This window comes from Condylura cristata, unplaced genomic scaffold (assembly GCF_000260355.1).
Source record: "Condylura cristata isolate star-nosed mole 26May11 unplaced genomic scaffold, ConCri1.0 scaffold00016, whole genome shotgun sequence".
NCBI lineage: Eukaryota > Metazoa > Chordata > Mammalia > Eulipotyphla > Talpidae > Condylura > Condylura cristata.
This window is the reverse complement of record NW_004567117.1, coordinates 9,500,404-9,516,117: the sequence shown is the minus strand read 5'-3', so window position 1 is coordinate 9,516,117 and position 15,714 is coordinate 9,500,404. Positions and strand designations below refer to the sequence as shown.

Genomic DNA, 15,714 nt, shown 5'->3' with positions numbered 1-15,714 from the left:
CCCCCGCCCAAACCCCGGAGGTGACCCACATGGTGTATGTAGCAGACCTCTCCTGTCTCACCTCTGCTCCTCTCCGCAGTGTACTTCATCAGCCTGCCTGTTCTGCTCCCACTCTGTCTCTGGTAAATCCTCTCACCCATACATCTCTGGCCTGTACCCCACTTTTGTATGAATAAATGAATAAATCTTAAAAAATAAATTGGTCCCCCTTTCAATACTAGCTCCATACAGGGCCCTACTTGGCGGCGCAGAGGGTTAAAGCACAGCGCTAAGAAGCTAAAGCCACTTCGGCATGAGTTCCATCCACCCCAGCCCGGAGGTGATCCACATGGGTGGCAGAACTCTCCAGACCGGCCCTCTGTTCCCCTCAGCAGTGTTCTTGGTCTGATCTGCCTGTTCTGCTCCCCAATCTGACTCTGATGTCTACTCTCACTGCCCCTGCACCTCTGGCCGGTACCCCAGTTCTGTGTGCACAAATAAATAAATATTTTTTAAAAATTTGCTCCAGGTTTTTTTTTGGTGGCGCAGCGGATTAAAGCACTGCACTGAGAAACTAAAGCCACTTCCTCATGAGTTCGATCCTGCCCCGGAGGTGACCACATGGTGTGGCAGACCTCTCCTGACCCGCCCACTGCTCCCCTCAGCAGTGTACTTCATAGATCAGCCTGTTCTGCTTCCCGCTCTGTCTCTGGTGAATCCTCTCACCCTCCGCATCTCTGGCCTGTACCCCCAGTTCTGTATGAATAAATAAATAAATCTTTAAAAAAAAATTTGCTCCATACAAACTAAAGTCCTAAATTTTAAAAATGGGAAGATCTAAACTTTAGAATAAAATTTAAGTATCTTGTTAGCAAAGGAATTCTTAAAAAGAGACCAAAAAAGAACAAATCATAATAGAAATTATTGTAAAACCCAATTAAATTAAAATCAAGTATAACTCACCATTAGAAACTCATAAAGGAAGGAAAAATATGTCACAAACTGGGCAAAGATGTTAATAAGAAATAAAACCAACCAAAATTTAGTACCCACTATATACATAGAAAACTCCTAAAAGTAAATAGAAAGGGTCAAATAAACCCATAGGAAAATAGGAACTGAACATGAACAGGCATTTCACAGAAGTACAAACACAATTAGGAAAAATATGGAAAGGTGCTTAATCTTATTTATAATGAGTGAAATGCAAATTTCAGTCACACCAAGATACTGTTATACATCTATTGAGTTCACAAATATTACAAAGTTAAAAACACTTTTAAGAGATGATAAGGTATTACAATACAAATAACTTTTATATACTCCTAGAAAATAATTTGGCATATCTAGGAACTTTGTAAATACACTCACTTGATGACATTTGACAAATATCCTATGAAACATATCCGTTTCCTTCTGATGCCAGATGTATGGATTTTCCACAAGTCAAGCAATTCTGTGACATCAGCTGAATATCATACAGGTTACAATGCACAAAGATTCATAGAAGTCCGATTTTTAAGAAGTAAAAACAAGAAGCCAAAATACTAACAATAATTAAAATAGAAAAATTGTGATAATCATATCAAGATATATTATAAAGCAGGAAAAAATGAACTACTGTTACATACGTCATCATTATTTGAACCTACAAATGTGGTGAGCCAAAAAAATAGTTACAGAAGAATGTATAGGGGAGCAGAACAGGCAGACCTGTGAAGTATACTGCTGAGGAGAGCAGCCCGCGAGACAGGATGAGTGAGGTATCTTGTAAGTGACTCAGGTACTATGTGGAGCAGGGAAGATCCAGTTCCACCAACTCTTACCTAAATTGGAGAATATGAGCAAATAAAGAAAATGTTTATTATTTTAAGTCACTAGGTTTTGAGGTAGTTTGTTATATAGCAATTGATTACTGAAGCAGGGTGCAAAATAGAAAAAAATGCTTCCCCATAGGAATTTTTTTTCCTTCTAAAAATGTAAGTTTTGGGATAAAGATGAGGAAGGGATCTATAAGCATTAATCGAGTGCCTTGATGAAAAATAAGACTTTTTCCACATTAAAAAAGAGATTCGGGGCCCTCCCTGGTGGTGCAGTGGGTTAAAGCACAGCACTAAGAAGCTAAAGCCACTTCAGCATGAGTTCCATCCCTGCACCAGAGGTGACCCACATGGCCATGCAGACCTCTCCTGACCCGCCCGCTGCTCCCCTCAGTAGTGTACTTCGTAGATCTGCCTGTTCTGCTCCCTGTTCTATCTCTGGTGAATGCTATCACCCTCCGCATCTCTGGCCTGTACCCCAGTTCTGTATGAATAAATAAATAAATCTTTAAAAAAAAAAAGAGAGAGAGAGATTCCCCTGGCCCTCCCTGGTGGCTCAGCAGGTTAAAACACAGCACTAAGAAGCCACTTCCCCATGAGTTTGCTCTCTGCAAACCGGGAGGTGATCGGCGTGGTGGAGCAGACCTCTCCTGACCCACCCGGCTGCTCCCCTCAGCAGTGTACTTCATGGATCTGCCTGTTCTGCTCCCCACTCTGTCCCTGGTGAATCCTCTCACCCTCCACATCTCTGGCCTGTAGACCCCAGTTCTGTATGCATAAATAAATAAATCTTAAAAAAAGAAAAAAGATTCCCTCATAGCTGTACAGTACACACCTGACTAGGAAGGTGGGAGCAGAGTGATTCCCATGACCCAAATGGCAGAAAAGCAATAGGAAGTCACCAGATATGTTACCTTGTATGGATGATTTTCTCTTCCTACCACCCAGAGTTTGGAACTTCTTAAAACTGGAAATAAGATGTTTCCCACCAGTCTATTAGTTTGGGGTTCAATTTCATAAACTATATTAAAGAAAGTCAAATTTTTTTAACTGGCAATGTCTGAACATTCATTATTAAAATCATTCTTACCTTCCCAGAAAGTTATATACTTAAAACAATTTTTTTGAGACAATAGGAGTATTTAAAATCTCACCTTCTTTGCCCTTTATTTTCTACGTATTATTATTATTTGGGGGGAATTTAATCTCATCAGCAGGAACTAAGAAGACATTTTCCCCATTCGGGCTTTATGGTATCTCTGGTCATGGAGGCCACATCCCACTGGCAAGGACATGGGGATTTATCAAAAGGCCATGAAGTTTTGGTGTAGGTTATCACATGACAAAAGATACAGTGGCACAAATATTCACACTCTAATGATAAAATGTCTAGTGAACATAAAGATTGAGAGTCAATTCACGAGAACTAATTGTAGGACTAGGTTATTTCAAACTTATTTATTTGTGAATAAAATTATGTAAAGAACATAGTCATGGTCTTTTTTTTTTTAAGATTTATTTATTATATAGAACTGACAGGGGGGAGGGAAGTGCATGGTACTATGGTGATGGCACACGGGTGACTAGGTGATGGGAAACCCATGGGGATTACACTTGAGATGAAAAAAAAAGTACAAAATGATGTAAAAATAAACAATTATATTATTTAAAAAAATAGCAAAAAAATAAAACAACTGATTAACTTAAAAAAAAATTATCTGTATCTCCATCACCAGCCTGCAAACTTCTTGAATTTCAGACACCTAGTGTCATAGTCAGAATTAAATAGGCATTCAACAAACATTATTGAATAAATGGGACTGAAAGAGATTGGCAAGGATTGCAGAGATTTTTAAGCAGCCATCTGATGAATTGAGCTCTAAATTTATTACTTTTGCCTCTTTATCACAGTTGATGGCCGTGCCAGGAGCACTGGGTGCTTTGGGGGCATCTCTGACTCCTAAGTAGTTGGTGATGAAAGCAAATAATCAGAATAAACCAGAGACCATCTATTCAGAGTCTACACTAGCCAAAATAGGACACAAAATCCTTATTGACTAAAAAGTATGGTTCAGAAACAGATGAGAGATGAAATGTCAGAATGTTTCTCAACCTTCTGACTATAACCCACAATGAGAAATGTTCTTTTTACATGGCAATTCAGTATATCTATTCTTGAACTAAGACACGTAGGAAAAATATTTACAAACAAAGTCAACATTCTGGAAAAAAAAAAAGATTTATTTATTATACAGAACTGGCCAGAGGTGCAGGCCAGTGAGAGGGTTCGCCAGAGTCAGAATTGGGAGCAGAGCTGGCAGATTAATGAGGTACATTGCTGAGGGGAGCAGAAGGCCAGACAGGAGAGGTCGGCTGTGCCTCACGGATCTCCTCAGGGGCGGGACCGAATTTTGCACCTCTCACGGAAGAGGCTAGGTCAGCTTCCCTATGCTGCACTTTAACCTCCAGTACCACCAGGGAGGGTCCTTGTGGTCTTTCTTTATGGAGAAGGTATGAGTTTTTCTCTGCCACATAAATTAACGGTAAATGATTCTAGGATTGTTACAGACTGCCCTACTGCCACATACGACACTGATGCAGAGTTCACCTCTCAACAAGAAGACACAATTCCATGTCCCCCCCAATAATTGCTATAATATTGTAGTATACTTCTCTGGCAAAATGTTGTGTTTCTCTTACTAGAGATTATCCTGAAACAAGAAAAGTGTTTGTACTGAGTTATTTGTATAATTTGGCATTGCAGGAAAATGAGAAATTGCCCTGATGCTGGACTAGAGACACTAGCCCTAATTTGATGAAATAGAAAGGCAATTCATTTTATGCATTCCCAAGCAGAATTAGAAAAAGTGTGTTGTATTTTTCCTGAGATTTAAAATCGAACGCCATTACATAATGGAACACAATAAATGGTTCACAATAATTTGAAAGGTAAATATGAAAAATCAAAGAAGCACTATAGGAACTGAAGGCTTCTTTGGTCTCACTTTTCCCCACCTCTCGACAGAACTTAAATGGTATTTGACCTTAGCTTGCCTCTTTCCAGTTTTATCTTCCTTCACTTCCAACTAGTCGAACTATTTACGTGACCCAAACACATACGCTTTTGTTGCAAATGTGTTCTGCCTTTAATGTTTTATATGTAGACTATCACAACCCCCTTAAGATTTTAGAACATCTTTATATGTACAAGCAAATCTAGGAAATAAACCAGAAAATATACCAATTACTAAACTTTTGGAGAAGTGAAAAATCTTCCAATCTACTACCCTGGGCTTAGTACAAAATACTCATTAGATAGGAGCGTAAGTGACTGAACTAAGTCCTCCAACAATGATGTGTATTATTAGTTGTTGACTTAGGGAACGCCAGGCCATGACTGGAAGATTTAACCCAAGTAACAAAGGGTTTTACTTAAGTATACTATATCTTAAACATTTTGCAAACCTGTCTAATTGATTTTTAGTAACGGTTTGGTGTAGGTGCTTGAGTTCACAATATTCAGTAACATGAAAACTGTGGCTAGGAGGTGGCATCTGAGTGGTGCGAATCGAATGCAGTGCATGCTAGCAAGCACCCCAATATCTGTTATATGGGTGGCCTATGCAAAACAAACAAAAAAACAAGAAATGGGACAGAAAAGAGGGGCACTGAGTCTCCTGGAGTCTGTTTTCTCCGCATGGTGACCCACGTGCTCGCTGCAGCGAAAGTCCCACCCGCGAAGCCCGTGGGCCTGACCCTCCTCTCCCCTCCCACCACTCCTTAGCGTTCCAGCGACCCGGCTGCAAAGGACTTAGCGGTGGCCTCTAGGCTACCCGCGCCGCGCCGGGAGCTCGAGGCTGCAAGGGTTCGGTCGGCGTCATGGAGGGAGGGTTATCAGGAGGATCCTCCCCGTCGGGAGAACACAGCCTTGTGATAGAGCAGCAGGCCGGGGGACTGACTATCGCCACCGCTACCGCGTCTCCCTTCAGGGCGCAGGCGCGGGGGAAAGGAACACACCGCACTTCCCTCCTACGCAGGGAGGTCGAAAGGGGCGGGACCCGGGAGTTGAGGCTCCGCCCATCCGCGCGACCGCCGAAATCGTCCCGCCCCCTCGGCGCGGTGGGCGGCCCCTCTTCCTCCGGCGCCACACGGTGTCGGGCGGCGGCCCTGGTGGCAGCTCGCGCGGCGAGCCTCGCGTAGGTGGCGGCGGGCTCGGGTCCCGGTCCGGGCCCTACGGAGAGTGCGCCGCGCGCTTCCCCCCCCTCCTCGGGACCGGCGGGCCGCGGAAGTGACGTGGTGCACGGGCAGGAGCTCGTTTGAATCGGTTCCCGGGTGATCCTCGCGCCTTCGCTGTGCGGCCGCCGCCGCGGAAGGAGGAGCTGCAGCGCGCTGGGGTTGAGGCCTCGCGCCGCCCCAGGGGCTGGAGCTGAAGGCGCCGTACGGAGCCTGCACCTCGACCCAGAGCGCAGCGCCGCTGCCGGAGCTGTTTATTCTCCTTTTCCCCCAATATGGCAGCGACGGACGGCGGCGGGCTCTCCACTGCGAAGGAAGAGGGCGGCGGAGGCGACGGCTGCAGGACCGTGTACTTGTTTGACCGGCGCGAGGAGGAGTCGGAGCTCGGGGACCGGCCGCTGCTGGTCGAGGAGCGCTCGAACTACGCGGCATTCCGCGCCTCAGTGTGTCAGGTACGGGGAGGGTGGAAAGAGGGATGCGCGCTAAGAGTTTGGGTTGGAGGGTAACGAGAAACCCAAGTGGCTCCCTGAGCGCAATAAACCTGTCACCCGGCCCTTGTCCTGCGGCCTTGGCTTCTCCCCGGTGCCCGCCATGCTCCCGTTCCCCGCCCAGGCCTCGGAGTTCAGAGGCGAGGCTCCTTGACTGAGGGGCCACCTGGCTGCCCGGTTTCGATACTTCGGGTCTGTTGGGTCTTGGCGACCTTGTACTCCAGGCTCATCTTTCAATAAAGAAAGCCACTTTTGTGCCTTCAGGTGAAACTTATTTTTTCTTTTCCAAGAGGAGAGCAGAGTTATACCTGATGACTCTGTTAAGACTGTGGCGATGGTTAGAAGTTTTGAAATTCCTGGAGTCGATTTCTCTCAGGTTCTTGAAATGATGCAGTAATTTCCCCGGTCATCCTGTCAAGAAGGGTTTCGAGGCCCAGCCTGGTGGGGTCCTTCCGTAGTGCAAACACCAGCTTCGCAGGTGAAGCTGCCCTTCTGGTTTTCTGAACCTTAATCCTTGGGAGTTCCTGAACTGACGGGACGGATGACCACGGTAGAGTCCAAGGGTGGCCGGGAAACGCCGAAGAAGAGACAGATCTACTATATTAGTTTGTTTTCGAAATTAATGTCTAAGTAGGAAAACCAGCTTTAAACTGCTTCGTGGATGTGAAATGGTGATGATGTGGACAGAACTTTAAAGGTGTATTGTCATGCTCTGCATCAACCGGTTGAGGGTTTTTGTTTTGGTATTTTTTTTTTTTAAGTTACAAAAGCACGTATGCTACAAAAGAAAAAGAACTTTGTGTGAAGCTGTTTTAACGTTAGTAGGCGCAGGATTTATTACTGGTCCAGCGATAGAACTATAATTGCAGAGATAATTGAAGCCAAGTTCCATAGAATAAAAACGACTTGAGAACAAAGATTTTCATTTGGCCACATCTGTATTCCCACTCTCCAGAACTGTCTGGCACACAATGAATGGCCAAGTTAGAATGTTTGAAGACCAAAATTTATAAACTGCACAGTTAATCCTGTGCCTAGATAAGCAGATTCCCATGTGCCCGAACAGTGATAGAATGAAAACTCATTTTAAAATTTGTATTCAAATCGTCCTACAAAAAATTTTTTGACATTACTTGTGAGATGATCAACACATTAAAGAAAATAAGGAACCAGAGGGGGAAAACAAACTTTTACTCACTAAAACGTATAGCCACTGTTAGGATTTGAGATTATTTCTTTGTAACTTCTTCCCTTTTTAAAAATAGCTGTAATAGTTATTTTATATTCTGTTGTTTCACTTAACATTGCTGCTATTTTTCTATTTTAATGTAAGTCTTCATAATCAAAGTTAGAAATGATTTGGTACTACACTACATAACCTTTTTGTCAGCATTTTTACTACTTTCAATTTTTGTAATTTTAAGTAATGCCATGATAAACATCTTTGAATTCAGAGTCTTTCGTGTCTTATTTATTTTAGTTTAGAAACTTAGACATGAGACTCCATTACCAAAAGTCAGGAGCATTTTTAAAGCCTGTGATACATATTTGAAATTGCTTTTAGATTGTTAATTCATTCTCCCTCTAGAAATAAATTTTCCCCTGTACCAATTCTCAGCAGTTCTGTTAGATAGGGGAAGTATTACTGGCTTCTAATTTTACAGAAGCAGAAACTCTTGGAGATGGTTATTTACATCAAACAGGTTATAGTCAAATCTGATTCCAATCCAGAATGCATATTCATTCTGTCAAAAAATGAAGTTCTCTGCTATAGGGGACAGGTATCTTTATTTTATTCCTTTAGTATTTTATCAAAACCAAGGATATTTCCTTTGGCTAATTTTTTTCTTCCTGCTTTCCACACTTTCCTGCAAGAGCAAATGAAGGTTAAGTTTGACTCAAAGTGAGAGGGAGGAACTAATTTTTTAGAATCTACTTTTTTTAGAATTCTACTTTTTTAGAATCTACTTTTAATAGCATTAGATTTTGCTGCCTAATCTATAACCATAACTTCTTATATCCATGAAGAACTGAATTAAATCTATGCTTATATAGTCCAATAAGGAGGGAAATTTTGATTAGAATCCAGGTCTGTTTGATTTGAAAGTTTTGGTTTCAAACAAACAAACCACATAGTACCTGTCCTAGTTACCAAAGCCTTAATTGTTGCCCCTCTTTGTTAGGAGAGGGGGCAAAATAGTGCACTAAATTGAAGTACTTTGTTAAGACTTAGTGCAATGTATTTATAATGCCAGAAGGTATTAATGAATCCTAAACTGTTATTTGGGGGAAACGCACCCTGTGGAAAAGGTAAGGTGAGCAATAAAGAGGAAGAGGAAAAGGTAAATTTGGAAGAAACCCTTAAACCTGTGATAAGTAGCTGTTAACTACCTGAACCTTTGTAGCCTTGCAGAATTAAGATTAGAAAATGACTCATTTGGCTAGTTCTTAAATATGCCCAGACAGACCCTCTTCCCATCCCCAATTTTAGGGGGAAAAAAGGCCTGCTTTTTTTCTTTGTGTGGCACACATATTTTGTTACTCTACTGTGTTACTTTTTACACATTTTAAAATACTTTATGTTTCCTTTATATGCTTCCTGAGAGCAGAAGCCTTACTTAAGATTTGGTTTATAGTTGTTTAGTTAAATGAATCAGTCTCCTTTCTTAAAAAAAAAAAGTTCACAGGATACAATATGTTAATTCCAAAAGATGGAAAGAAAAATAAGATGATGTAGGACAAAACAGAACTGAACTGTATCCTAAGGAGAATCAGTATCTTACACTGATGCTAAAGAGTGAAATTACCATTGAGTTCTCTAAAAATCAAATCAAAGAAGGAAAAGTAATTGATACAGAATCCACAATAAAAACATGCCAAGTGCTAGGGAACCAAGCCTTTGAATTGAGAAACATTTCTTCTTAAATTCTTCACAAATTCTGAATGATAACAACATTCATACAGTTAGGAAGGGTTACTTGTTGCACAATAGAGTGTATGTTATTTAAAATACTGAAAGTTGCTTTAATTAGTAATCACCCAAATTTTTGTAGAGATTTCTCATTCAAGGCTGGTGTGGAGATTTATAGTTTGTAGGTAACTCAAGGACAGAATTCATTGTATATAATGCAGAAGCACAAATCATTAAGGGCCAGTTCTAGAGTTCTAGAGCAATGCAAATACATATATAGTTTCTGACTGACTTAATCCATGAATGAAATTTAAAATAGCCTAGGATTTTATGGATTCAAGTGTGTTACAGCTTTTCATAAATATTTCTTGAAACTGAATTGACAGAAGTTGGCTAGTGGGTCATTTGAAGCTGACCTAAATAGATATGGAGGGCAGGTACTTTGTATTATTACCCATTAAAGGTGGATCATATGGTTTTACAGTTAATCCCCCCAAAAGGTAGCATTAAAATGCTCCTATAAAAATGAAAAAGATTTGCCAAAGTAGAATGTAATCATTTCATATTGAGAAAGAGTATCTGTATGGAAGAGCAGATTACTACAAATACATGAAAGACTATGGGCTTCCCATCACTTCCTTCCCCCCACCATTTTCGACCCTATTCCCCACTCTACCCGGTAAAATGTCTCTGGTATATAGTTGTTCATTATTATTATTTTTAAAAAGATTTATTTATTCATACAGAACTGGGGTACAGGCCAGAGATGCGGAGGGTGAGAGGATTCACCAGGGACAGAGTGGGGAGCACAACAGGCAGATCAACGAAGTACACTGCTGAGGGGAGCAGCGGGCGGGTCAGGGAGGTCTGCCGCACATTGTGGATCTCCTGGGGCAGGCTGGGATCAAACCCATGCGAAGTGTCTTAAGCTTCTTTGTGCAGTGCTTTGACCCACTGCGTCACCAGGGAGGGCCAGTTGTTCATTATTATTGTTATTTTTCCCCCTGGTCCTTTACACTCCTGTGATGAGTGCCGTTCGGTATTTTTTTTTCTTTCTGGCTTATTTCCCTAAGCATGATCCAGACGGTTGTAACATTTTGAATGGAGACATAATGAGTAATATAAAAACATTGAATTTATATTTGTCAAGTTATTCGAGTTGTAAAGTACTTAGAAAAGTTTGAAATCAAGAAATAATTTTATGCAGAATTATCGATGAAGCAAAGGAAACAAAAAGATTACTTACATATTTGCTTGAATAGTAAGAGAATTATGGAAAGTTTATATGGAAAAATTACATATAAATACTTTTCTTGTGTACATACATCTTCAATTTGACCCATGTTTTTTCCTTAACTATAAAAGCAAGTTATGTTATATAAGATGTGTAATCTGACAATTGGGACATTGTAGAAACAAAGTCATAGTGAACAGCCATTCTGTATGGTTGCATAAAAAACTGATAAAGATCTATAAAGACAATTTTCTGCTAAACAAGTGGAATCTTATTCCTGGTCAGTTTGTATCTATAGCTTAATTTTCTAAAGTGGAATGATATAGAATATATAAAAATATCTTTAGTTTTATTTAAGTACACCAAATTGCTTTTCATTATGATTATGCTGATTTTCAGCCTTCGCAGTGTGTAAGGTCCTATTTTCTTATAAGGAGGCCTATATTGTAAGGACTTAAGATTTTTGCCATTTTAATAGTAATGATACACTTAAAAATTTCTCTATTTAACTAGTTTTTTTCCTTTATGGCTTATACTTTTTAGATCTTTTCTGAAGCCTTTTTCCTATTTTATCAAAATTTTATGTTATCCTCTAAAATTTTGGATTCATGCACAACTGTTTTAATTCACTTGGAATTTATTTTTGTGTATATTGAGATTGGGATTTTATTTTATTCATAATTTATGTGATTGAAAAATCATAAATTATGGGGCATTAGCTAGTTGTGCAATTAGCTAGTTGTTTCAGTATCATTCATTGAATAGGTTTTTTTTCCCTACCAATTTGTAATATCACTTCCTTGTATTTGCGAAGCTCTCCATGTGTATATGTGTGGGCCTGTTAGAGAGTTTGCTGCTCACTTCCACTGGTTTATTATATTTAAGTTGTTTTTTTAAATTATTTTTTAAAGATTTACTCTCCTCTCATAAAATTGCCACCACGAAGACACCCATGAACCTCACCATAGTCTTTTGTGCGTGTTCCTCCCATTTTGTTTCATTGAGTATAATCAATCCCTTCCAGCTCCATCCATGTTGCTGCAAATGGCATGAGTTTATCTCTTTAGATTGCTGAGTAATATTCCATTATGTATATATACCGTCTCATTTTGATCTAGTCATCTGTTTTTGGGCACTTAGGCTATTTCTACGCCTTAGCTAGTTTTTTTTGTTTATAGGGTGTTTCAAACAAAGCTATAGTAATTTATGTATATATCATCCAGATTCAGCAGTTACCAAGTGTACCACTAGTTGTGTTTGTCCTTGTAGCGCCTTGCAGGTCTTAGTTTGTGTTGCTCTTATATATTTCAGCATACATATTTCTTATCACAGTATCGATTAATGTTTCAGTTTTCTGATAGTTCATGTTCAGATTTTTAAGTGTCTTTTATAATTAATTTGATTAAGATACCCCAGGATCCTCATATTGACCTTGATTTTTACTGATTCTCCTTTTAAATTTATAATAAAGTGAGGAGGGAGTACAGAGGACTATGATGATAAACTGTGGGTGCTTTGGTGGTGGGTACATATCTGAAGGAGGATGCTGTACTCCCAAAATACACAACAATGTAAGCCAACATTACCTCAATAAAAAATTTTTAACGCTGAAAGAACAAAGGATTTTGTTAGATAAAAGAAGAAAAAAATTTTACAACACTTCAAATCAAAGCCACAATGAACTGTCACCTCACTCATGTAAGAATGGTCCACATCAAAAAAACAACAATAACAAACAAGAAATGACTGTTAGTGAGCGTCTGGAGAAAAAGGAGCTCTTGCACACTCTTGGTGGGAATGTAGACAGACTGTCTAGCCTCTAGGGAAGAAAGTATGGAGGTTTCTCAAAATGTTAAAAATAGCTCTGCCTTAAAACCCAGCAATCCTCCAGATTATGCTCTTAAGGATGCAAAAGCACTAATTTGAGGATATATATGTACTTCTGTGTTCATTGCAGAACTATTTACAATAGCCAAGTTAAGAAATCAATATAAGTGCTTAATGACATGAGTGGATTAAGAAGATGTGGTATATATCTGTAGTGGAATACTACTCAACTTTTAAAGGTAAAATCTTGGCCATTTTCAACAACATGGATTGAACTGGAAGAGGTTATGAGAAGTGAAATTAAGTCAGAAGGAGAAAGACAAGCACTGGATGATTTCACTCATGGAGAATAGAGAGCAACAAAACAAAGGAACATAAAAACTAGACCAAACAAGGAATCGAAGCTATGAAAGGGAGAGAGGAGCAGGGAGGGGATCCAGTGGGTTTAAGGTAGAGGATTAATTATGGGTGTTCTGGTGATGGGCATCATGTTGTAACATATCTGAAGAGATGTGAATCTGTATCCCCAAATTAATTAGTCTTGTAAACCACTGTTACCTTAATATGAATAATAATGGAAAATGTTTAGAGTATTTGAGTAGAGCCCCCTTTCCTAGTCGCTGTTGTGTTTTTTGTTCTGACTTTAATCTGTTGAAGAATCAAGAGCATTTTTCCTTAATATTCTGTCTTCTCTGTTTGTCTGTATTATGTTATGGTGTAATATTAACTTTTTTCACTTTATTATATCCTGTAAACTTGAAATTATTTCTAAAAACTTGTAATTGAGATTTAGGCTCAACTTCTTTAGAGAGTAAGGTGAGAATACTTCATAGATGATGGTGGAACTTTATATTACATTATATCTGGTGTTGTGGAGTATTAACATCTTTTTTTTAAGCCTGTTTTGTTGTTTTTTTCTAAAGATTTATTTATTTATGCATACAGAACTGGGGTACAGACCAGAGTGCAGGAGCTGAGAGCATTCACCAGAGATAGAGTGGGGAGCAGAACAGGCAGATGTACTAAAATACACTGCTGAAGGGAGTAGTAGCAGTTCAGGAGAGGTCTGACGTGCCATGTGGGTCACCTCCCTGGCTGGGGATCAAACCTGTGCTGCAGTGGCTGTGACAGCTTCATAGTGTTGTGCTTTTAACTTGTGCCACGAAGGAGGGCCCCTATAACATCTTTTTTTTAAGATTTATTTTTATTTATGTATAGAAGGCCTGGGGTATAGGCGGGGGTTGGGGGTGAGAGGTTTCACTAGAGAGAGAGTGCGGAACAAAACAGGCAAATCTACTGAAATACACTGCTGAGGGGAGCAGTGGGCAAGACAGGAGTTCTGCTGTGCATGCATGTGGGTTAGCTCCCTGGCTCAGGATCCAACTCATGTCGCAGTGACTGACAATATCTTGATTTTAACCCCTCTGCCACCATGAGCCCTCCCCCCCTTTTCTTATAGTACTTTTGATCTTACATGTATAAATATTTAATCTGTATAAACAAAAATTTTCATTGCTTCAAATAAATATTTTTATTTAGACATGAAATAACATGTCTTTATCTGGAAGGTCCCTGCTATGTTAAAACCTTTTGAAAATATCCCATTTGATCTCTCTGTTCATATGTGCATGTAATAGCAGGTAGGGGGAATCTTGTTAAGCAAATAGGTAATTTATGAATAGATTTTGCTTAATTATGAAAAGGCAGAGTTAAAAAGTCTCCGGACTTATAGTTCTTAGAAAATGTAGCAGTCATTACACAGTTATAATATACTCTCTGTATTTTGTGTTCTTGTGAACTTACAGTGCATTTAGTTCATTTTATAATTGTGTTTTTTTTTCCTTTTATTTTGGATAGACACTTGGCATTTCACCTGAAGAGAAATTTGTTATTACAACAACAAGTAGGAAAGAAATTACTTGTGATAATTTTGGTAAGCCAATGACAAATTCATGCTTTTACATTTAACATATTTTCATTTATCATAAGGCAATTTTTTTTATAGCGCTAAAGATAAGCATCTAAAACTACTGATGATTTTGTTTTAGAGGAATAGTTGATAGTAATGGCTTGCCCAGCATCCGGCCACAGATCTTCCATGTGGTCCCTCAAGAAGCTAATGCTCTTAATCAACTTGGATTCTCCCATTAACTTTATTTTTTACTTACCCAGTCAGATTCCAGGATATGCCAGTTTTTCATGCCTGATTGATTCCTTTTGATTTTAACTATTCTTCATTTATTTTGATTTTAACTATTCTTCATTTATTTTGATGCCACTCTTATGTTATAGTTCTCAATTTAACTTAAGAATTGAGTGTTTAAGATGAGCAGAAGTATTTGGGCCTATTATAATTACATTCTTAACACAACTGAATATATAGATAAATTGTTTGGGGGGGGGTTAGGTGTAATTTGCATATTTAGAATTACAAATTTATTGCATTGCTGCTGCTCGTCTTATCAGTTAAGATATTATCTGTTGATTACAGATGAAACTGTTAAAGATGGAGTCACTTTATACCTGCTACAGTCAGTAAACCAGTTACTACTAACAGCGACAAAAGAACGAATTGACTTCCTACCTCACTATGACACACTGGTTAAAAGTGGCATGTATGAATATTATGCAAGTGAAGGACAGAACCCTTTGCGTAAGTATTTCCTTTATAATAATTTTGATGAACTGTTAATCTCCTTTTCATCTGACCATATGCCCCACTCTTTTTTTAAAATTCTCTCATTTTCTTAGATTATCACCAGTCATTGTAGCTTCCTAACCTTAACCTCTTCATCAAATTTATTTTTCTAATGAAGTCATCTTCACAGTATAGATGTTTTTCCTTTAAAACTAATTAACCTGGTGTTAGAATTCATTCCTTTTCATCTGAAATCTTTTACCTACATATATTTCCATAGCTTGCATGCTTTCCTTTTTCTGATTTACTGTTGTTGGTCTACTATAGATTTTGTCTAATTGCGAAAATATTTTATATTGCAAATTTGTGTAATTTAACTGTATAAATGGTTTGAGTTCTGGTCTTCATTTCTTAGTCATTTCTTTCACCTTTACTTCTTGCCAGTTTTTATCCTACCTTTTGATCACTTGCTAGTGAATTTTACAAATTACTTGACAGTTTTTCTTCTGCTTCTCACCCAAGTGATAAATACTATTTAGATGTTCGTTATAAACTTTATTATTAAAGAGTGTTTTTTTTTTTTT

At 39.0% G+C, this 15,714-nt stretch overlaps 1 protein-coding gene across 1 annotated transcript in view; it reads left to right on the top strand.

Moving 5' to 3' along the window:
- The first annotated feature begins 6,153 nt into the window (after positions 1–6,153).
- The window catches only part of SMCHD1 (structural maintenance of chromosomes flexible hinge domain containing 1), a 123,967-nt gene continuing 114,406 nt past the window's right edge, over positions 6,154–15,714 (top strand). The window contains exons 1-3 of the mRNA XM_004683766.2: positions 6,154–6,484; positions 14,350–14,425; positions 14,984–15,145. Coding sequence (XP_004683823.1) covers positions 6,308–6,484; positions 14,350–14,425; positions 14,984–15,145 — 415 coding nt within the window. The 5' untranslated portion in view covers positions 6,154–6,307. The remainder of the gene's footprint in view (positions 6,485–14,349; positions 14,426–14,983; positions 15,146–15,714) is intronic.